Source organism: Balaenoptera borealis (assembly GCF_965194805.1).
Source record: "Balaenoptera borealis genome assembly, chromosome: 13".
Classification (NCBI taxonomy): domain Eukaryota; kingdom Metazoa; phylum Chordata; class Mammalia; order Artiodactyla; family Balaenopteridae; genus Balaenoptera; species Balaenoptera borealis.
In genome coordinates, this window is record NC_138870.1 from 32311024 (window position 1) to 32335538 (window position 24515).

The following is a 24515-nucleotide window of genomic DNA, read 5'->3' on the forward strand; positions in this document are numbered from 1 at the left end:
TAATAACACCTGCCTCAAGAGGTGTTATAAGAAACATGTGAAATAACAACATGCAAAAGCACTCACACATTTGAGGCACTTAATAATTATTAGTTCCTCATCCTATTAATTTGCTTTACAGTAAAAACAGTTCTTATAAATCACTTTACAAACTTATTTTAAAAATAATGAATAACTGAAATTCAGGAATATGGAGGATAAACACTTATGCATACCTATTACCCCCAAGAGAATCCTGCAGTAGTCTTGTCAGCTTAGAATCTCTATAGGGAACATGAGTGGCCCTCTTGCTCTTGTCTCCCAATGCACTTATTACATTGCCAAGTGCCAACTAAAAGAAAGAGAGAGAAAAAAATGATAAAAATTTACTAATTATAACACTTTTAAATAATGAAACCTTATAGAAAATAATATGAAGCCATGGCAGAATTGAGAACATTTGTGTTTGGTTTTGTTTTACATTTGTATTTTCAAATATAAAGTAAACTTGGAGCTTTCCACATAACTACTAAAAACTGACACCACTCAAAATTTAATGCCATATATATACCCATAATTCACAAATACTTAAACTTCTATGCAGAGATTTTCTTTAGAAATAGAAATGTTATAAGATTGATGACTTCTGACCATTCCTAGTATTACCAGAGCATCATGTTGTATACCCCACAAAACTGCCAATTCATATTGCAAATTCTTCTCCTCAACTCAATGAAGAAACAAATTGTTTGCTAGTTTAACAGTTTCATAAACTTTCTTGTTGTACTATAGCTTCCTCATGGGAAAACAAAATTTCCTTTAACCACAATAAAAATATCAGTATGATATCTCTGAACAAGGTATTCCTAATGCAAGTATAGCCACACTTAGAAATTCAATGAATCTAAGAAATTCAATGAATCTAAGAAATTCAATGAATCTATGTGCTAAGCATCCAATATTTTAAAAACTAAGTCAAATTACAGAACTGTTTAGTCACTCCTCCTGCCACACCCTACTACTTTTCCTACCGTCACTGAACCAGCACCTACAGCATAAGCATTTTCCTAAATGCTGGTCACACTCGCCTTCAGTAATGCAAAACCATGTCTTTGTTAGAGCCAATGGATCCTGCAGCGAGTGCATCAGCATCACACTGTGTCTTAGGCCCCCTTTTCCAGAGTCTGCAATTTTAACCACTGGCCACACTGAATGAACCTCTACCACGTGTCTGAACATGCTTCAATAGCCTGAACAGGAAAACAGAGCAATGCCTTTTGTCTTTTCCGGACAGCACAAATGTAAATACCACCATGATTTTATCTCCTAAGATATTCAAAACAATACACAAAGTCCAGGATCCTGGTCGCTCACTTCTTTTAACACATATTCAACTATATGGTGGGAGCATCAAGATGGGTAGTTGGGAAGGCTGGCTCTCTCTAATCAGTCTCAGTTGATAATTCCCCCACAGAAGGGTTGCAATCATATAAAAGTAAATATTGGGCAATAAACAAAAAAATGACCATAAGCTTGGAGCCCCTGCTCTAGGAAGAAAGGGAGGGAAGCAAAGCAGAAAACACCTGTCCTGATGCTGTCAGCATCACAGAAATTTAGGACACCATTACTTTTAAGCAGGAACAAAGAATCAACTTTTTAATGAAATCAATAGGAAGAAAAGATTTATTACATAAAAATGTGGTTCTAAAACGTTGTCTTCCATATAATAGAAGCTTTAGGCTAACTCAAACACAAGGTGTTTTCCAATCAAAAACACCACTAGATGGCATGGTATTAAAGTTAATTCCTAATACAATCTAGAAAAGTTCTCATTTTGAAACAATCATTACTAAAAAACATTTGATTGTAATTTCCAAAATAAAGTCTGTCACATAATGTTAGCAAAAAAGCTGCTTTGAAAGTCATCCCATAAAATGTTTAATATTAAAACAGTAAATTTGTGAGAAGAATTTTTAAATTATTTCTATTATATATATGCATAGATTATTTTATGCACACATCATAAAATTTAATCCAACTAAATTTTTACACATGAAGAAAATTTGCAATGTGAAAAGGAGAAAAAAGCTGACAGCCTGAGGAGGTCAAAATTCAATGCATTACTCCTAAGTTTACAGCAACTTTCATTTCTCAGCTCAGTGCATGAAGGATTTCCACTTGGGTATTATGTATTGCAAAAGGGAAAAGGACAATAAAATAGCCCTGTTATATTCTCAGCACAAAGCCTTAGCTTTAGTCTTACAAGTCCACAGTTGATGGAAATGCCTTCTTTTGCCCTCTCGCCTGTAGCTCCAGTACGCTTCAGTCTTTCTGATCCTGCCAGATCAACAAAATGGAACTTTGCAGTCAGAGTTTCAAATTCATTCATCTGTGATGATTCAGAAATCACCTTATTATCAGTTGCACATTCCTGCAATTGAGGAAAATAATTGAAAATATTTTATTAATGTGACACTAAATATCCTTCAATCCCACATCCCACCTTGCCCTCAGTATACATATAGCCAAGTATAGGCATGTAGCCAAATAAATATAAGTACAAAAATGCCTGCTGCAATTAGAAGCTTAGACAAAGTTAGGTCAAAGAAGGTCAAAACCTAACTGTTATCAACTGAGGCTTTGCCTGTGTTGAAGAGAAACTTGTAGCATATAGCCCTCAAAAGCAAACGGTCCCAAGTAATGACATCCATTACCATATGGCCACAGCATACTTTCTGGCTATTGCAGACATATATACTCAATTTTTAATTTTACATGGTTGGCCAGCTTTAGCTTAAACAAGATCAGGGACATCTCAATTGGAAAAGGAATGATTAAACAAACTAAATTTGGCACAGATGTTCTCTTTGAATATTTTCATGGATTTTACAGAAATGAAATCTGAAAGCTTAAAAAATTAGAACCAATAACTCACAGCATCTATTTGGGGACACATTCTGGTTTGACACAAGTGAATGGTAAAAATGGCATGTGAACGAGAGCTCTGAACATTCATTTGGGTACTAGCAGTGGTCCGGGATAAAGCACCCAGCTTCAAACACTGCATCATCTAGAAAAGGGAAAGAAAGAGGGGTTTTACTTGAACAATACTTAGACTAGGTCCATATAATCAGAAATCTGAGCTACTGATTAAAATCCACCATATTAAAGGATGTGAAAGATAGATTTTCTTATTATTTTATTCACAGGCACTTTTTGAGCTGAACTTCTCAGTATAATAGTGTTGGTTTTTTTTTAAATAGGAGAAAATACTGAGATTCCACCGTTTGCCATTTGCTGACATTTGCAGCTTCTATTTCAAAACTATTACAGTAGAACACTTTGGAACAAACTAAGCAATAACTGGAATTACTCAGGCTCTTCTGTATCTTATTTTTTGTAACTTTTTTTTTTTGGTCACTCCACGTGGCTTGCAGATCTTTGTTCCCTGACCAGGGATTGAACCCAGGGCCATGGCAGTGAACGTGTGGAGGCCTAACCACTGGCCTCGCAGGGAACTCCCCATTGTAACTTTTCTCATGTCTCTCCTTAGGAGCCATGATACAGGCTTACATATGTTACAGCAAAAAGTACAAAAGGACTGTGGCCTCATCCTTCACTTAAAATTATCTAACCCTCTTTTTCTAGGTGTGAAAGAAAATTGTACATAAAATGCCTTAGATTCTTTTGATGTTACAATAAATGCACTGACTTTATCAAAACTGTTACATTTTTAATAATAAAATCCTGGAAAAAAATGAAGAAGATTTTAACTCCATGTTACACTCAAGGATACAAATTTCATATCATGAGCAGCAGAGCTGACTATTAAATAAAGCCAAACATGCTCTTTTTTTTTTTCCTGTGGCCATGCTGCGCGGCTTGTGGGATCTTAGTTCCCCAACAAGGGATGGAACGCATGCCCCCTGCAGTGGAAGCGTGGAGCCCTAACCCCTGGACCACTAGGGAATTCCCCAAACACGCTCTATTTTAACTATAACATAAATGTCACCTCGGACTCTGTAATCACTGTACGTGTTGTGACGCCCACAGTATAAATTCCTCCAGCTGAATCTTCATGAATCCTTATATTTGATTTTTTATTTTTTGCATCAATATCACGAGTGGTATCAAATAAGTCAAGAACCTCTTCGTTATACAGCTATCAAAAAGAAATATTATAAGTTTAATGTTAGCAGAAATTGCCTCATGGCTGTAATAACACATATTGCATGTTATCTTTCAAACATATCTTAAAAGTTCTTCCAAATACATATATTTCTTCAAAATAAAACATAAAAATGATCACAAATACAAACAAATGCCAGATTTCTTTACAAGGGTAAGAACAGTAAAAGACCTAATCATGACTAATGAGTTAAAGACTAGCTAAAATCATCCACTAATCCTTTGCAAGAGATAAATAAATATAAATAAATACAAGCAAATACTAAAAAATATGTATCAAATGTAAACAAATCCTAAGCTTAGGGAAGTTTTTAATAATTTTTACTACTTGAACTAAAAATATATTTTCTTTTGCCCTACAACCCTTCTTAGTGTGCCTAAAAATAAATAGTATTTTTGCAAGGTCGGCAATATAGTTTCTGTATTAATAGAGGCTGACAAGATTGTGCTACCACCTTAGAAGAGGATGCATACAACTATTTTTCTATCAATATGCTTAAAGTCACAATGCCTAATAAAATTTGGAGGGAGAAAGGGAAGATTGAAGAACACCGTTTCTTCCCTTTTTCCATCACTAGTTACCTTTCTTTTGGTAGAAACACATAATTATATTCTTGGTTTTTACTAAATTGGAATGCCCATTAAAACCAGCAGTAAGATAACTGATGTTAATTTGAATTAAGTTTTCTATTTTGTATATATAATGCTGAATAAAATGTTTCATCGATTATCAAAATGATTAGCTCTGGTGATCGAGATTACAATTAGACTAGAACACTCTTTGGACCAAGTTTACAGAATTATAATGGCACTGTCCACCCAAGTGTAACATTGCTCAAATCCTAGATGTCCTCTTACTGGTATGTCCCTCCCACCAGCATAGACTTCCCTAAATCCATACCTGCCCCAACCTTTGCACATTGTATCAAAACATCTGCCTATCCTTGTAGGAATACCAGCTTCTGCCACCAGATTAGTGCTACAGCATCAATCCTATTATTCCTCACAATCTCCCCCTCCCTTTTGGTCTCAGTCACTGTGTTCCCAGTACTTTGTGAGCCTGCCTACATTACAACAGTAATTCTCAGATAAAGAAAAAATCTGAAATAAACAATATTAATTGTTTTACTCTGTGGACACTGGTCAAATGTTTATAATCTTAAATGCTAACAGGTAAGGAATACTTATAACCTATTATCTCTTGTTGCTATTACCTATAACCTAATGCTAATTTACTCAACATTTACTGAACACAATATGCCAAGCAATAAAATGGAAGCGGGAGTATAAAATCATAGGGCTATGGTCTTAAGAACAAGATTTAAAGGAAACTAATGACTCTATTAGACTATTACCTCTAAGAATTGGGCATTCACTTTAAAATCTGGAGGAGGAAGTCCATTTTTAATGGAAGTGTGTTTTTTTTCTTCGATACTCTTGAAAAGGTGTTTAACAGCACGAGAAATAATACCCTGTTCTTCCTCAATGATGTTAACATCAAATCCTGTTCCCATTGTGTATGTTTTGCCAGCTCCAGTCTGAATAAAAGAACAGAGAAAAATGGATACTTGATCTTAATAACATAATCTCAAGTGACAGAAGTGAAAGTGCAATTGAATTGACACTTCTGAAAAGTTACAGCTTCTATGAAAATAATTTGGTACTTACTTGTCCATAAGCAAAAACTGTAGCATTATATCCTTCAAAACAACCTTCAATTAGTTTTTCTATACACTGAGTGTAGATCTGCTCTTGCTGGGAGTCAATGTCAAACACATAATCAAAAGTGAAAGCTTTATCTTTGCCTAGGAAGACCTGAGGTTCTCCCGGTGTGACACATGTACAAATATGGCAACCTTCAATCCTTTCTTTGGCAAGCTGTGGTCTTATTCTGTGAGAAAAAAATCAGGAAAAAATAAAATAAAATAAGACAAAATAAATGGAAAAAAACTGAAGAAGTAGGATTTTGAAATTCCTAGCAAATCTTTTAAAATCACTAATGTAATCTAGTACTTACTCCTTGAGTTGAAAAGTTTAAATAAGTTAAATTATACTGTCAATTTCAATATGAGTTACTTAATCCCCCAAAAAAATCATGAACAAGAGTAAAATTAATCTTAAAATTAAATATTTGTGTGGGTGAATACCTTTCCTCAACTCTATAAAAGACTCAGTTAAATAAATTAAACTACCAAAATGCTATTTGTTGTTATCTTTATTTTAGATTTCTTCTCTTTATTTCCAGAGAGGATGATATCCAAAAATGAGAAATTAAGGACATGGTATTTATCTTGATGCCAGTGACTCACCTTTTTTGCAAACTCTTCACTAATGGTTCCCAAACTTATTTGACCATAACCTTCTGTTAGCTTAACATGTTTAAGCATAATCACACAACATACAATACGAATGAATATATATATTCATTTGTAAATATATGCATGTACTATATTGATTTGTCATATATTATGACATACACAAAAGCAGAATTGTGAAAATAAAGAAATTAAAAATAAAAACAAATAAAACTTCTAATATTTTCTCTCCAAAACCACTGAATCATCATTTACATCTCCTAGGGTGTCCTCTGTCCACTTGGAAGACCACAGCGCTATACCTGCCCTACATCCAACCCTCATCTACTTCAGATTCTAGGACCTTCCTCTTTTGCCTTATCTTCCTGATTTCAAGGCCTGTTTTTCAAAGAAGGAAAGTAAATATGGTGATATGTTACTAACAGAACAAAGCAAAATCTGGCCCTATTCTACTCACTCCATAATCAGGACCATCCTAGACATACACGTCACTGACTTAACGGTACTTAGGTATTTTAGAGGTTCCTATTTGCCATGGAGAAGGAGAAGCAGTTTAGGGAAGAAAGTAAAGACAACCAGTAATGGAAAATATAAAACGATACAGAGAGAAAATAGAAAGGATTTTAAAGGGATCTTACTTTCTGAGATACAGAAACAGAGATCTGTAGAAGCAGAACGAGTTCATCTATCTGTTAGAGATAAAGCTAAGCCTAAGTCCAGATCACCCGAGTTTTAACCCTTGCCAATTCTTCAGGGTGGAAGGTCAATGGAAGGATAGGAAAGGCAATACTGAGAAGCGACTGAATTTCTGTAACCCTGGTTATCTTAAACAGCATTCTGTATTAGCAAAGAAGTGTTAAGTAAAGAATATATTTATTTATGCAATTTCCCCTTCTTCTGTGATAATGATGTTTTTCTTCCATAAAGTCTTCAACTTCATTTATTTGTTTTAATGGAATGCAATAATCAATGTGGAGCTGGCTAGGTACTATGGAAAGAGTGATGAAGTGGCCTTTAGGAGACTTGGATTCTACTACTTCTCTCACTCCACAGATATCATGTGGTCTTCTCTCAGAGCTACAATTTCCTCACCTGTTGACAGAAACTATCATTTCCAAGGTTCCTTTCAGATCTAATGCTGAGAGAAGAACACTATATTACAAAATGGGAAGAGGAAAATAATATTTATATACTGTTATAAAGATAAAATGATATTATAACAAATAAAACAAATGGGTTTCTTACAAGAAGCTACATCCATGGACTATAAAAACAGCCCATGGTAGTAAGCAGCTTTGGCTTTCTGGCTCCACATTTTCTTGATGAGTGGTCTTTCTCAAAGTTAATATTCCCTTCTTTCCAAACTTCCCTTCTCCTGTCTCACTTCATCCATTCATGGGGATAAAAATCATAAATCCCATCCTCCTCAGGAGAGTCATGGGGAGAAAACCAAATCCCCCATCCTACTTGGAAGAATCACCATCCTGTCTGTTGGAAAGCTAGAAACAAGAGAGTCAGCCTCAGTTATTCCCTCTTCCCTATTCCATCCACCTAATCTATCTCTAAGAGCTATTAATTATCTTGGAAATAGCTCATCATTTTCTTTCCTTCCTCATCAATACCACCCTAATCAAGCCACCATTATCTCTTACTTGGATTATTGCAAAAGTCTCATCACCAGTCAGCCTGCGTCAAATCTTGCCCCCACCAATCTGTTCCACAGATTGCAATATCAGTGATACTTGTAAAATATGAAGTTGATCACTACCTTGCCTAAAACCCTGTAGTATATCCTTAAATCGCTCTATAATCTCCTCTTGCCATGGTCCATCTTTGCATCAAAGGATTTTAGTTAGTGATGGTGGTGGTGGTGATGGTTTATTTTTAAGAAGTTTCACTAACAAAGTGTGCTCCCTCTAGCCTCTATGCCTTCAAATATGTTTTTCTCTTCTCCTGGACACTCTTCCTTCTCAATTCGCAACTACTTTTCCAGCCTGAACATCTTATGTTTTCGACCTCTGTTTAGATTTCACTCCTTTCAGAAGCTCTCACCTAACTCTTTGCATTCCACCATAAAGTCATATCTGAGCCCAGGTTGTTCTGTCTCCTGAAAGCTACCTCATTTACACCAGGATTCTGCTCTCTCCCTGATTTATAGCTGCACTGTGAAGTTTAATAAATTCCATGTAATAATAAAGAAAAACATAAAAACAACTATCTAAATGAAAATGACTACTGTTTGAAATCAGTGCCTCATTAATTTTAAGTAAATGATTATAACCATGGGCTATTAAAATACTAAGCTAATTTATTTGGCTATTAAAATACTTTTAATTTAATTTCTACATAAAGAATAAGTACTATTTGAATTGCAGATATTACAGCCAATTTTAGAATGCCAATGTCACTCAGAACTTAATCTCCTAACCTCTAAGGAGGAGTGCATTTGAAAGACGGGTGATATGCAATCACACCACCTGCATGGGTGGGGAGACAAAGTGGCTTTAAAAACCAACAAGATGGGTGGAACCCTTTTCTACTGGATGCAGGCAAGGGCAATTTCCCAGCAGGACTAAGAAAATCCCACCTAGGAGGGGATGGTCTCTGGCACATGCAGATAATTGGAAGCTGACTACATTTCAAAGTTTAGAGATATATTCACCGTCTCAATTCCCCTTCAAAAATTCAGATTTTAAACTCTCCAAATCCTTAAATTTATACTAAAATCAAGAATTCTCAGATGAAGTCTTAACCCAAGCCAATTAACCTGCTTTAATGAAGTAAAGAGTTTGAAATTTACATAGCTACAAACTTCAATTTAAAAACTATAATTTGATGTTATATATAGACAAAATATAACAACCTCCCGGGAAAAAGAAGACTAAAACTAAAATCTGACATTTATTACTTTAAAAATTTATAAATATCTTCTTTCTTAGTATTTTTATATAAAAATAAGAACAATAAACATACTCATCTAATCCCAACACTAAGAAATAATGAGGGTTAACATTTCAGTTAATACTAAGAAATTGTAACAAAGCCTTGCAGGCTTTTTAAAATGTGTAATCATACAACTAGATATATTTGAAAGTACCTCTTAAAGAAAAACAATTATGCATAAAACTTATGTCATAAATATTTAGGATAAGATTCTAATATTACACAGCAGTATTATATTATAAAAGCCAATAACGATGTGGGTTCTATCTACAATAGTAATTTGCTAATGGAGATGGGTTTTTTTAAAACGTTACAATGGGGCTTCCCTGGTGGCGCAGTGGTTAAGAATCCGCCTGCCAATGCAGGGGACACAGGTCCGAGCCCTGGTCCGGGAAGATCCCACATGCCGTGTAACAACTAAGCCCGTGCACCACAACTACTGAGCCTGTGATCTAGAGCCTGTGAGCCACAATTACCGACCCTTTGTGCCACAACTACTGAAGCCCGCACACCGCAACTACTGAAGCCTGTACGCCACAACTACCGAAGCCTGTGAGCCTAGAGCCCGAGCTCTGCAACAGGAGAAGCCAGCACAATGCAATGAAGAGTAGCCCCTGCTCACCGCAACTAGAGAAAGCCTGCGCACAACAATGAAGACCCAACACAGCCAAAAATAAACAATAAATAAAATAAATTTATTTAAAAAAAAAAGTTACAATGGAAATGAATGTAGGTAGGATGAGGCTGTTATGGAAAATAGTGACAGTTCCACTAGATAATGTGTTTTTTTCCTTAGCATAAGGTATGTAACCTTTTATCCTTTGTGGGCCATTGACCAATAGGGTGGGATCTGAAAGGGAAAACCCATGAAGAGTCATACAGAAATAAATGTAATTTGTTATAACTAGTTTGAGAAGGTTGAAGGTTTGAAACAGAATATGATACAAACTGTCAATTATTCAGATTTAAGATAAAAGGACATGAACAAATGTTGTATCCATTTCCTGAATCTTTCCACCAGCAGAAAGCAGCCATTTTGCTTCTGTTCTCACACTCTATTGAAACTGCTTAGACAGAAGGCATCAATGACCTTTTTATTTCCAAATACAATGGACCCTTTTTAGTCTTCATCCTACCTGACACATTTGATCCTATTTACAACTTGTAGGGGAGGAAAAAACTTCTTCCCTCTATCCTTCTAGATTCTCCTGTTTGGGACCTTGTTAATTAGATTGACAAGGCAGATTAACAAAATAAAAACAAATAGAAGTTTATTAACTCGCGTATCAGGCATACACATGGGAATATTCAGTGATGAGTAAATGAAAGAGTGGTTACAACTTGGATTAATATAGCATCTTAACAAAAAGAAGAAGGACTTTGAGTTTCTAAGACAGCAAATTGTGGGAATATAAATATATGTAGGAACTAATGGAAGATAGGGGCTAATTAAGTAAGGTTTGTTATGTAGGATACTTTCATGCAGTCTCTGGTAATTAACTTCTGTCCTTCCTCGTAGAGAACAGAGGCAGAATACCTTTACAAAAGCTATGGGCTTTTAGGCAAATATCTGCTTCTTTTAATTGCTTTCAGCTCAAAACAATCCTTACGTCATATTATGGGGTGGCATTTTCTGCTACCCTTCAAATACCGTATTTCTCAGCAGTTGGCTTTTGTGACATTCCTTTTTTTTTTTTTTAACTGATTCTGATTTCTGAACTCATCGTTTCCTCTTATACCTCATATACCAAGTTGCCCCCCAAAAGTGTCCAGAGTATTTAGCATGGTATCTAAGATTTTCCTAATTTGGATTCTGCCTGCAATTCCACTCTCAAATCTAGTTACACTCAGCTACATCAAACCACTGATCATTTCTTGATCAACTTATATACTTTCATTCACCATGCCAATGTACGTGGTTCTCTCTCTGCTTGGAATGCTGGACTTCCACTTCTCTGCATAGAAACTTCATTGTAATTCTTCAAGACCTAGCTCAAATATCTGTACATTTATAAAGCTTTCCCTTCCCCCCACCCAACTTGAATTAATCTATGCAATTTGTACAAGATTTTAGAATAATAGATATCAAATTGAATTCTTATTGATCACTAGTAAATGAATTCTTTGAGGACTGAGAATATATCTTATTCAATCATAAAAGTAATTCAACAAATGTTACTGACTGACTCCTATAAACTGCTCTAGTTAAAGGGGAGTAACAATCCAATACTGGGCACGTGATTATCACAATAATCTAACTTTTGCCCCATCACTTTACTCTGTTACTAGAAACTTGATCCTGAGCAACCATTTAACAATTTTATGTCTTAATTTTCTACTCTATAAAATGAATATAGGAGTCTGGATTTAATATTCCTTAAGTTCTTTCTAACTTCAAACTCTATTTTAATTATTCCCTTAGGAAAAGCAAAACCCTGACTTAAAAGAGGTATCAATAAACAACCTTTTACTTCTGTCACACCTTATATCCATCATTAGTTACACCACTCATCCACATTTCCTTATAGTTCCTATTATTCTCTCCAGTTTTTATAGCAAATGCTACTGTGGCCATAGGGACAAGGAACTTCCTTTATGAAAACATTATTATGGCTCTTTGCAGTGGCAGTACTAGTGAAGACTAGAGGAGAGTCTGAGACTAAGACCAGTAAGTTTCCTTAAACTGGGCCCTGTTATCTGTTCTCTGCCTTCAATAATAATCATAACTGGATTTAGTAACTGAGTATATCAAATAAGCTACGAGGACTAGTTGCAAGATGTCCTGGATAAGACAGAAAAATAAGATAAGTATATCTGGGGGAAAAGGGCTTCCTTTTCAGCTAGAATTTAAGTCATGATACAGTAAAACTATATTTAAGGTCTAATTCTGCCACATATTATTGGAAGAAGCATCCCACCATGAGACCTGAGCATCCCTGCACATCCTTGCTGAGTATGCCAAGAATGCAAAACCCTGACTACTCTTTTCATGGATCACTTCTCAAGGTTGCATTTGCAGCAAGCAACCTTTAGGGATAATGTCTTCCACCTGACAAAGAGCTGGCTTGCTTCAGCAAAGCAATGGAAATAGTGAATAAACAATAAAAACAATGAATCCCCAAGTCCAGTGTTTCTTTTTTTTCTTCCAGTTTCATTGAGATATAATTGACATACAGCACTGTATACAAGTTTAAGCTGTACAGTATAATGATTTGACTTACATACATCATGAAATGATAACCACAACAGTTCAGTGAACTTCCATCATCTCATATAGATACTAAAGATATATCAATAGATATTAAAGAAATAAAAAATATATATTTTTCCATGTGATGAGAAGGTTGGTGTTTCTTGATATGCCACTGCTTGCACAGCAACCATGTAATAGTACTACCTGCATTGCCTCCTTTGGATTAAGGGGGTGGGGATGGGGTAGCAGTTCAAATCAACATGAGACTCATGATGCTTACTGTACTGTGAGTAATAAAAGTCCTTTGCCTCCAACTCAGGAGTCCTGTGTCTTCTGCCACTACACATGAAACAGTGAAAGACTAGCTTGTTAACTTGTAAATAGGGTAAAATCTCAGACTCTGCACAGGTCTTAACACATACTGTAACCTTTGGCAAGTCACTCTCTTAGCCTGTTTCCTTATCTATCAAATGGTAACAGTCACTACATCCACATCACAGCATCTTGAATAAATCAGATAATGTGTGGCAATGAAAGCCAACATAGGTATAAAGTGTTGTCGTTGTTGTTGCTGTTGCTGTTATAGCACCACTTGAAAATTCTCCATGTTGGTTCCTTCATAAGGCACGTTAATATCTTAAATCCATCTGGGCCTTCCAGCATGTTAAATAATCATGATTTACTCTTTGTCTTTCCAAACTATTGTCATATCTTTCAAAATACCCTTTGGGTATGCTGAGTCTTTAGAACAATTAAATGTAAAACTGTTATGTCAGAAATAGAAGTATAATACAACAGTGAACATTACCTAGATATATGTGTACATATATATACAAATATATATACACATTGCTATGCAGAGATAATCAAGCTGAATAATGTTATACCTCCATTTGCAATGAAAAGTCATAATCCCAAAGTTAACCCTTTTATAGTAATAAATAATCAAGCCTCATTATCCTGCTATTCATATCAGCACAGAGTACAATAGAAGCCAAAATGGGAATTTTTATTCTTTCAACAATTTTATCATTTTTACTATCTCCATATAGCCAGTAAGGAAATTTCATTCAGAATGGAAAAGAACCAAGTACCCGAGTAACAGGTTCTTTTAAAAAGCAGAATTAAATTGTTATGGCATATTTTGTCCTCATACTATACTAAATTTGATTAAACGCTAGTGACGAGAATTTTGACTAATAACTAATCAATGACTTGTAGTTACTGAAGTGATGTTGCTTTAAGGAAAATAAATAAATGCATATAAATAAAATTTATAACCTTCCAGGACTTGTGCAGACACCCGTAATTTTTTTTAATTAGAAAAGTAGTGCTAACATCATTCATTAACCTAAGTACAAAGATTCATGCAATCCAACCTATATTTCTAATTTAAAGACGTGCAGTTTTGTTTGTTTTTCCAGACTTTTTCATACGCCCTCATCTCTCCTATCCCTCTGTTTCCTGTTTTATTAAAATCATCACAAGACATAAGCCTTTCTTTTGCTAGGGGATTGGTCAAGTTATTTTTATTTTTCTCTACAAACAAAAAAAGAATAAGACACAAAATATCTTCCTTTTTGCAGTTGGTCACTGCTAATCTCTTGCCCTGTTAGAAAACACCGCTGTCCTTAATCTACAATTTCATAGACATGACAAAATTTTCCATTACCTAAATGTCTTTGTAAACTGTCTCTTCTTTTTTTGCTTGAGTTATTCTGATCTCATCCCCACACGATTGTGGTAATTTTCTAGTTTACTCAATAATCTGACCTGATTCCCACTTTGTGTGGCTCTTTCACTTACAGCTATCTGTAACTAGCACACTTGGCACCTTATTAACACCTTTGTTCTTCTTACAGGACACCAATAAATCTGTTCCCTGAACAGATCTTTTGCCTTTCTTTATCTCATTTGTCAGTAGATGGCCATTATATTGGACGACACATATAAGTATTCAACTTGATATCTTAATGTTAATTATATCTTACTAATTTCCTCCCTTCCATTTCTTAAAAGTTAGGGCACTTTGTCACCACAAAAAAGTGGCTGCAATTTCTGTCCATTGTTTGATTCTCTCCTAGTTCATTCCAGTTAGTAGACACACATTAAGAATCTGAACCACTTTAACCCTCTACCTTCTATTCTAGAAGAGAAATTCTGACATGCTAGAGGGAATTGCTAGGCCATAAGTGGCCTTGCTGAATTATTTTCCTAAAAGATCAGGCACTGCATAAGTAATATGTAACACAAGTCCACAAAAAGAAATTCCCCCAGGTGGATCTTTAATTACAATGATGGTTGACGGGAAGAAACATATTTCTTCAAAACATTCAAGAAAGAAACAGAACTAGCTGCTGGACAATCATTAACAGGAAGACACTGGAACTCACCAATAAAGATATCCCACATCCAAACACAAAGGAGAAGCCACAATGAGACAGTAGAAGGGACGCAATCACAGTAAAATCAAATCCCATAATTGCTGGGTGGGTGACTAACAGACTGGAGAACACTTACACCACAGAAGTCCACCCACTGGAGTGAAGGTTCTGAGACCCACGTCAGGCTTCCCAACCAGGGGGTCTGGCAACGGGAGGAGGAATTCCTAGAGAATCAGGCTTTGAAGGCTTGTGGGATTTGATTGCAGGACTTTGACAGGACTGGGGGAAACAGAGACTCCACTCTTGGAGGGCACACACAAACTAGTGTGTGCATCAGGACACAGGGGAAGGAGCAGTGACCCCAGGGGAGACTGAACCAGACTTACCTGCTAGCGTTGGAGGGTCTCCTGCAGGGGGCCGGGGGGGGGAGTGCTGTGGCTCACCGTGGGGACAAGGACACTGGCAGCAGAAGTTCTGGGAAGTACCCCTTGGCATGAGCCTTCCCAGAGTCTGCCATTAGTGCCACCAAAGAGCCCAGGTAGGCTCCAGTGTTGGGTTGACTCATGCCAAACAACCAACAGGGAGGGAACCCAGCCCCACCCATCAGCAGTCAAGCAGATTAAAGTTTTACTGAGCTCTGCCCACCAGAGCAACAGTCAGCTTTACCCACTACAAGACCCTCCCATCAAGCCTCTCAGATAGCCTCATCCACCAGAGGGCAGACAGCAGAAGTAAGAAGAACTACAGTCCTGCAGCCTGTGGAAAAAAAAAACATATTCACAGAAAGATAGACAAGATGAAAAGGCAGAGGCCTATGTACCAGATGCAGGAACAAGATAAAACTCCGGAAAAACAACTAAATGAAGTGGAGATAGGCAACTTTCCAGAAAAAGAATTCAGAATAATGATAGTGAAGATGATCCAGGACTTCGGAAAAACAATGGAGGCAAAGATCAACAAGATGCAAGAAATGTTTAACAAAGACCTAGAAGAATTAAAGGACAAACAAACAGAGATGAACAATACAATAACTGAAATGAAAAATACACTAGAAGGAATCAATAGCAGCAGAATAACTGAGGCAGAAGAACGGATAAGTGACCTGGAAGACAGAAGGGTGGAATTCACAGTTGTGGAACAGAATAAACAAAAAAGAATGAAAAGAAATGAAGACAGCCTAAGAGATCTCTGGGACAACATTAAAGGCAACAACATTCACTTTATAAGGACCCCAGAAGGAGAAGAGTGAGAGAAAGGATCCGAGAAAAGATTTGAAGAGATTATAGTCAAAACTTCTCTAACATGGGAAAAGAAAGAGCCACCCAAGTTCAGGAAGCAGAGAGAGTCCCATACAGGATAAACAAAGGAGAAACACACCGAGACACATAGTAATCAAACTGGCAAAAATTAAAGACAAAGTATTGAAAGCAGCAAGGGAAAGATGACAAATAACATACAAGGGAACTCCCATAAGGTTAACAGCTGATTTCTCAGCAGAAACTCTAAAAGCCAGAAAGGAGTGGCATCATATACTTAAAGTGATGAAAGGGAAGAACCTACAACCAAGATTACTCTACCCGGCAAGGATCTCATTCAGATTCGATGGAGAAATCAAAAGCTTTACAGACAAGCAAAAGCTAAGAAAATTCAGCACCACCAAACCAGCTCTACAGCAAATGCTAAAGGAACTTCTCTAACTGGGAAACACAAGAGAAGAAAAGAACCTACAAAAACACACCCAAAACAATTTAGAAAATGGTCATAGGAACATACATATCGATAATTACCTTAAACATGAATGGATTAATGCTCCAACCAAAAGACACAGGCTTGCTGAATGGATACAAAAACAAGACCTATATACATGCTGTCTACAAGAGACCCACTTCAGACATAGGGACACATACAGACTGAAGGTGAGGGCATGGAAAAAGATATTCCATGCAAATGGAAATCAAAAGAAAGCTGGAGTAGCAATACTCATATCAGATAAAATAGACTTTAAAATACAGAATGTTACAAAAGACAAGGAAGGACACTACATAATGATCAAGGGATCAATCCAAGAAAAAGATATAACAATTATAAATATATATGCAGCCAACATAGGAGCACCTCAATACATAAGGCAACTGCTAACAGCTATAAAAGAGGAAATCGACAGTAACATAAAAATAGTGGGGGACTTTAACACCTCCCTTACACCAATGGACAGATCATCCAAACGGAAAATTAATAAGGAAACACTGCTTTAAATGACACAATAGACCAGATAGATTCAATTGATATTTATAGGACATTCCATCCAAAAACTGCAGATTACACTTACTTCTAAAGTGTGGACGGAACATTCTCCAGGATAGATCACATCTTGGGTCACAAATCAATTCTCACTAAATTTAAGAAAATTGAAAGCATACCAAGCATCTTTTCTGACCACAACGCTATGAGATTAGAAATCAATTACAGGGAAAAAAACGTAAAAAACACCAACACATGTTAGCTAAACAATACGTTACTAAATAACCAAGAAATCAAAGAGGAAATCAAAAAATACCTAGAGACAAATTACAATGAAACACGATGATTTAAAACCTAAGGGATGCAGGAAAAGCAGTTCTAAGAGGGAATTTTATAGCTATACAAGCCTACCTCAAGAAAGAAGAAAAATCTCAAATAAACAATCTAACCTTACACGTAAAGGAACTAGAGAAAGAAGAACAAACAAAACCCAAAGTTAGCAGAAGGAAGGAAATCATAAAGATCAGAGCAGTAATAAATGAAATAGAAACAAAGAAAACAATAGCAAAGATCAATAAAACTAAAAGCTGGTTCTTTGAGAAGATAAACAAAATTGATAAACCATTAACCAGACTCATCAAGAAAAAGAGGGAGAGGACTCAAACCAATAAAATTAGAAATGAAAAAGGAGAAGTTACAACAGACACCACAGAAATACAAAGCATCCTAAGAGACTGCTACAAGCAACTCTACGCCAATAAAATGGACAACCTGGAAGAAATTAACAAATTCTTACAAAGGTATAACCTTTCAAGACTGAACCAGGAAGAAACAGAAAATATGAACAGACCAATCACAAGTAATGAAATTGAAACTGTGATTAAAAATCTTCCAACAAACAAAAGTCCAGGACCAGATGGCTTCACAGGTGAATTCTATCAAACATTTAGAGAAGAGCTAACACCCATCCTTCTCAAACTCTTCCAAAAAATTGCAGAGGAAGGAACACTCCCAAACTCATTCTATGAGGCCACCATCGCCCTGATACCAAAACCAGACAGATACTACAAAAAAAGAAAATTACAGACCAATATCACTGATGAATATAGATGCAAAAATTCTCAACAAAATACTAGCAAACAGAATCCAACAACACATTAAAAGGATCATACACCACGATGAAGTGGGATTTATCCCAGGGATGCAAGGATTCTTCAATATATGCAAATCAATCAATGTGATACACCTTATTAACAAATTGAAGAATAAAAACCATATGATCATCTCAATAGATGCAGAAAAAGCTTTTGACAAAATTCAACACCCATTTATGATAAAAACTCTACAGAAAGTGGGCATAGAGGGAACCTACCTCAACATAATAAAGGCCATATACGACAAACCCACAGCAAACATCATTCTCAAAGGTGAAAAACTGAAAGCATTTCCTCTAAGATCAGGAACGAGACAAGGATGTCCACTTTCATCACTATTATTCAACATAGTTTTGGAAGTCCTAGCCACGGCAATCAGAGAAGAAAAAGAAATAAAAGGAATACAAATTGGAAAAGAAGAAGTAAAACTGTCACTGTTTGCAGATGACATGATACTATATTTAGAGAATCCTAAAAATGCCACCAGAAAACTGCTAGAGCTAATCAATGAATTTGGTAAGGTTGTAGGATACAAAATTAATGCACAGAAATCTATTGCATTCCTATACACTAATGATGAAAAATCTGAAAGAGAAATTATGGAAACACTCCCATTTACCATTGCAACAAAAAGAATAAAATACCTAGGAATAAACCTACCTAGGGAAACAAAAGACCTGTATGCAGAAAACTATAAGACACTGATGGAAGAAATTAAAGATGATACCAACAGATGGAGAGATATACCATGTTCTTGGATTGGAAGAATCAATATTGTGAAAATGACTATATTACCCAAAGCAATCTACAGATTCAATGCAATCCCTATCAAATTACCAATGGCAGTTTTTACGGAACTAGAACAAATCATCTTAACATTTGTATGGAGACACAAAAGACCCCGAATAGCCAAAGCAGTCTTGAGAGAAAAAAACAGAGCTGGAGGAATCAGACTCCCTGACTTCAGACTATACTACAAAGCTACAGTCATCAAGACAATATGGTACTGGCACAGAAACAGAAACATAGATCAATGGAACAAGATAGAAAGCCCAGAGATAAACCCACACACCTATGGTAAATTAATCTATGACAAAGGAGGCTAAGATATACAATGGAGAAAAGACAATCTCTTCAATAAGTGGTGCTGGGAAAACTGGACAGCTACATGTAAAAGAAGGAAATTAGAATACTCCCTAACACCATACACAAAAATAAACTCAAAATGGATTCGAGACCTAAATGTAAGACCGGACACTATAAAACTCTTAGAGGAAAACATAGGAAGAACTCTCTTTGACATAAATCACAGCAAGATATTTTTTGATCCACCTCCTAGAGTAATGGAAATAAAAACAAAAATAAACAAATGGGACTTAATGAATCTTCAAACCTTTTGCACAGCAAAGGAAACCATAAACAAGACAAAAAGACAACCCTCAGAATGGGAGAGAATATTTGCAAACGAATCAACGGACAAAGGATTAATCTCCAAAATAAATAAACAGCTCATGCAGCTCAATATTAAAGAAACAAACAATCCAATCCAAACATGGACAGAAGACCTAAATAGACATTTCTCTAAAGAAGACACACAGATGGCCAAGAAGCACATGAAAAGATGCTCAACATCACTAATTATTAGAGAAATGCAAATCAAAACTACAATGAGGTATCACCTCACACCAGTTAGAATGGGCATCATCAGAAAATCTATAAAGAACAAATGATGGAGAGGGTGTGGAGAAAAGGGAACCCTCTTGCACTGTTGGTGGGAATGTAAATTGATACAGCCACTATGTAGAACAGTATGGAGGTTCCTTAAAAAACTAAAAATAGAATTACCATATGATCCAGCAATCCCACTACTGGGCATATACCCAGAGAACACCATAATTCAAAAAGACACATGCACCGCAATGTTCACTGCAGCACTATTTACAATAGCCAGGTCATGGAAGCAACCTAAATGCCCATAGACAGATGAATGGATAAAGAAGATGTGGTACAATATATACAATGGAATATTACTCAGCCATGAAAAGGAACGAAATTGGGTCATTTGTTGAGATGTGGATGGACCTAGAGACTGTCATACAGAGTGAAGTAAGTCAGAAAGAGAAAAACAAATATCGTATATTAACGCATGTATGTGGAACCTAGAAAAATGGTACAGATGAACTGGTTTGCTAATATTTGAGACTGTGATTCCTAAACTAAGCTACTCAGTCTCTGGCTTGCAAACCAGTTGGAAGAGCAAAGATTTATTTTCCTCAAGTGCAGTTCTGCATTGGCTAATTAGGGAGAAAAAGTGGGGGGAAATAGGATGATGAGACATTGTGCCATCTTCCTCTGAATTTCACTCCCAAGTATCATACATTTTTATCCCCATGTTTCAACTAAGGATACTGCATGTTGAGAGAAGCTCTCTCTTAAGTGACAAAACTAGTATCTTTCACAGGGTTTGAGTACTAGATGTTCAGAGAACTACATTGAAATAGTGCACAACAGCTAACAAAATAAAGGAAAAAGTAGCCAATTTCTGGATTTAGAGAAAAGTCCAATCCTCTGGATCCTGTAATTAATCCTTTTAGAAACTCTGGGGCTTTTTTCTTTGGCAGCTCTCCCAGAAATATAAAATCTTCTACTCCAAAAAACTAAGGGAATAAGGAAAGGGGGTACTTTAAGTGATGACATGTTCCACCTGCCTAATGCCCAAAGTGCTCATAAAATTTCTGTTGTTGCTGGTTACTGTATGTGGTAGCATATCTATAATCCTAGGCCATCAGAAAACTTCATTGAGTCAACAAATCCCTGTGGAGTACCTACTAAATGTCAAATAGTGTGTAAAGCAATGACTTTTAAGACAAAAACAAAAAACTTGAAGAGGGTAGGCAAGGGAGAGGATAAAAAAAAAACAAAGAGCTAGAAGAAAATTAAATATGTGCTCAATTGAATATTATATACAAGGGAGAAATGGAATAAAGATTAGCCAGAGGCTAATGCATAGGTACAGGAAAAGCTTCAACAGGAAATTATATTTGACCTAGATTTTGAAAGGCGATTAGACGTTTCCAGGCTGAGAAGGGAGATAATAAGGTCAGTCCAGGCAAAACAAAGACAAAGATACTTAAAGTATATATGTTCCTTGTTGTAACACAGTATTTTGGAGTAGAAGCACAAGGATAATGAGTTACTAGAATTTAGGAATGTTTTATTAATGTTATGACACCACCTAAGTAGGCCTCCCAACTAAGACATTATCCTCTAAATGAACAACCTAGTCTTGCAGGATGAAAGATGCCACAAGCCATTTTAGAGATCTCTGCCAAACACTTTTTAGTTTTCCCCTCCAGATGTATTCTTCACTCATCTTCACCTTACCCTGTGCCCTAGGAGACTAACCGTCATGAGCTACAACAATGGGTTTCCTTGCCCTCAGCTTCCAGTAGGACTCACGAATAGGACATGGTAGGGCAGGAGAGGAATGAGGTCAGGGTATTAATTCTCCTGATTCCTTCCCTGCCAGGTCCTGGTGTGGGCTGTATCCCTCTAACAAAGGCCACACCTCCGATCAGGACACCACAACAATAGGTGTCCCCCTACTACTGCTAACATCAGAGTACTGCCTCATCCTTTGTAGCATCACTTAATGCTGCCCAACCTCTACAACACTCTCCCCAATCATCTTGTCTGAATGTATCATCTGTTTCCTGCCAATATGCCAACCAAATCAGGATTAGTCTCAGAAAAGGGCAACAACCCTTTTTTAGCACTACCACTGTCACCAATCCCTTTCACTCCGATTCCTGTATAAATATTGACCTAAAACAGAGAGCTGCCAAGGTCCCTACAATTCTCCAGCCCTTCACAAGCAAGTCATTAACCCATTCTCTTTCCTGAGAAGAGCTGGAGTTTGGGATATAAGTAATGGATGTTACTGTTAACTGTGTAATAGGTAATAGCAAAGTTTAAAAAGCGTCATCGCTCTTGGTCAATAGAATTAGTATTTTTAATACTTACAATTTACAAGATTTAATTAACACTTCAGTTTTGTTTTTAAACTTGAAGGAATGGTGGAAGAAAAAGCAAGAGGGGAAGAGTAAGGAGAGGAAAACCATCTCAGAATGAGAGTATTGTGATAACTAGATGATATTTCAACTCTGAGATCAATAGGTTTCTAATACCATCTATTTTTCTTATTATACTCATCCTAGTTATATAAAGAATTTTCAAAAATATTCCTATACAGTTTTTTTCAAGATGAAACTACTTGTGTTCTTGAGGAAAAGGGGAGGTCTCTTTCTATGCTTAATAATTACTATATGTTTATTAAACTCTCTCATCATGAGAAAAACTGGTATTATGACTTTATATAATGACAGTAGTACATCCTTTATCCCAAGTGTATATTCCTTGTGTTTATAATCATTCTTTGGAAGGGAAAAAGACTTGTCATTTCAGCTCTGCTTCTTAGAAATGGAAATAATATTTTATAAGTATGATACTGTGTAGATGAAGATTCTGGTTATAAACAAACGAACATACGTTACTGATAACCAATTTTTACCATGAAGAAAAAATAATTATCTACCATAAAGACTAAAATAAGTCATAATTCTGTCATCTCTCAAGAAATCCAAAGTAAAGGTCAAAACCAAGGTAAGGAAAACCTATTTTTCTAAAGAAAGTGTGGTAGGTAGAGTTTTAAGATGATCTGCAATGATCCACACCCATATTTAATTTTTGCCCCTTAACTGTGATAGAACCTGTAAATATGATGGGATATCACTTCCAATTCAGTTACTAACCAGTTGATTTGGAGTTGACCAAAGAGAGATCACCCTGGGTGGCCCTGACCTAATCAGGCAGGTGCACCTTTAAAAGAAGATGAAGCATCAGAGAGACAAGCTCCTGCTGGATTGCAGGAAAAGGGCTAATAATCATGTCTCGAATGGCCTACAGAAAGGGATGTCTTTAGGAGATGAAAGCAATCCCCTAACAATAGTTAGCAAGAAATGGAGACCTCAGTCACAAAATCACAAGGATCTGAACTCTGCCACCAACCTGAATGAGCTTAGCGGAAGCCAGTGAGAACTACGTGTGAAGTATAGCCCTGACTGACACCTTGATTACAACCTTGTGAGATCTGAGCAGATAATTCAGCTAAGCTGTGCCTGGACTCTTGATCCACAGAAACTGAGATATAATAAATGTGTGCTATTAAAGTCACTAAATCTCTGATAATTTTTTATAAAGCAATAGAAAACTAATACAGGAGGATACCTGATTACTCTTTATTACACTGAATCCTACTATTTTAAGACCATAATCATTAAAACTACTGTTTACGCTAATTCTGAACACAGAATAGTCAGATGGGTGACATCTGTAATACTGCAATGACAATAATAAATAAGTCAAAGAAGCTCAATATAACAATAGGTTGTACCTTATAGCAGGCTGAATAATGGTCCCAAATTCCTGGAATCTTACATGGTAAAAGAGACTCTACAGATATGATTAAATAAAGAATTTTGAGATTATCTCGGATTATCCAGGTGGCCCAATGTCATCACCAGTGTCCTTATAAGAGGCAGGAAGAGGGAGATTTGTTATAGCAGAGGAATGTCAAAATGATACAATATGAGAAAGTCATTGCTGGCTTTGAATATGGAATAAAGGGCCAAAAGCCAAAGACTGCAAGCAACTTCTAGAAGCTAGGAAAGTCAAAGAAAGTGATTCTCCCCTAGAACTTCCCAAAGGAATGTAGTCCTGCCAAACCATTTTAGGACTTCTGACCTCCAGAACTATATACTACATTTGTGGGTTATTTTAAGCCACTAAATTTATAGTTAATTTGTTACAGCAGCAACATGAAACTAATTAACTTCATATTAACAATCTGTTCCTAAAAACATAGGTCAGTTAGGGTGACTATAAAATTTTACTGTCCAAACCAGGATACTTTTGAAAGGGAAAGTAGTACTATTAACCACCATACTAGGACAACAGTCATAAATTAGGACAGTCCTAGGAAAACTGAGACGTATAATCAGCCTACTCAAGGTACACTCATAGCAGAGAATTCAATCAAATTATAGAGGTGTACATTTCA

General features: G+C 36.2%; 1 protein-coding gene across 18 annotated transcripts in view; it reads right to left on the minus strand.

The window, feature by feature from the left end:
• KIF21A (kinesin family member 21A) overlaps positions 1 to 24515 on the minus strand; it is a 176725-nt gene that overhangs the window by 72479 nt on the left and 79731 nt on the right. For all 18 annotated transcript variants that reach the window (XM_082349325.1, XM_082349333.1, XM_082349332.1 and 15 more), the window contains exons 2-7: positions 5836 to 6058; positions 5523 to 5705; positions 3992 to 4141; positions 2915 to 3049; positions 2243 to 2410; positions 216 to 331 (exon numbers count right to left, since the gene is read on the minus strand). In XM_082349325.1, coding sequence (XP_082205451.1) covers positions 216 to 331; positions 2243 to 2410; positions 2915 to 3049; positions 3992 to 4141; positions 5523 to 5705; positions 5836 to 6058 — 975 coding nt within the window. The remainder of the gene's footprint in view (positions 1 to 215; positions 332 to 2242; positions 2411 to 2914; positions 3050 to 3991; positions 4142 to 5522; positions 5706 to 5835; positions 6059 to 24515) is intronic.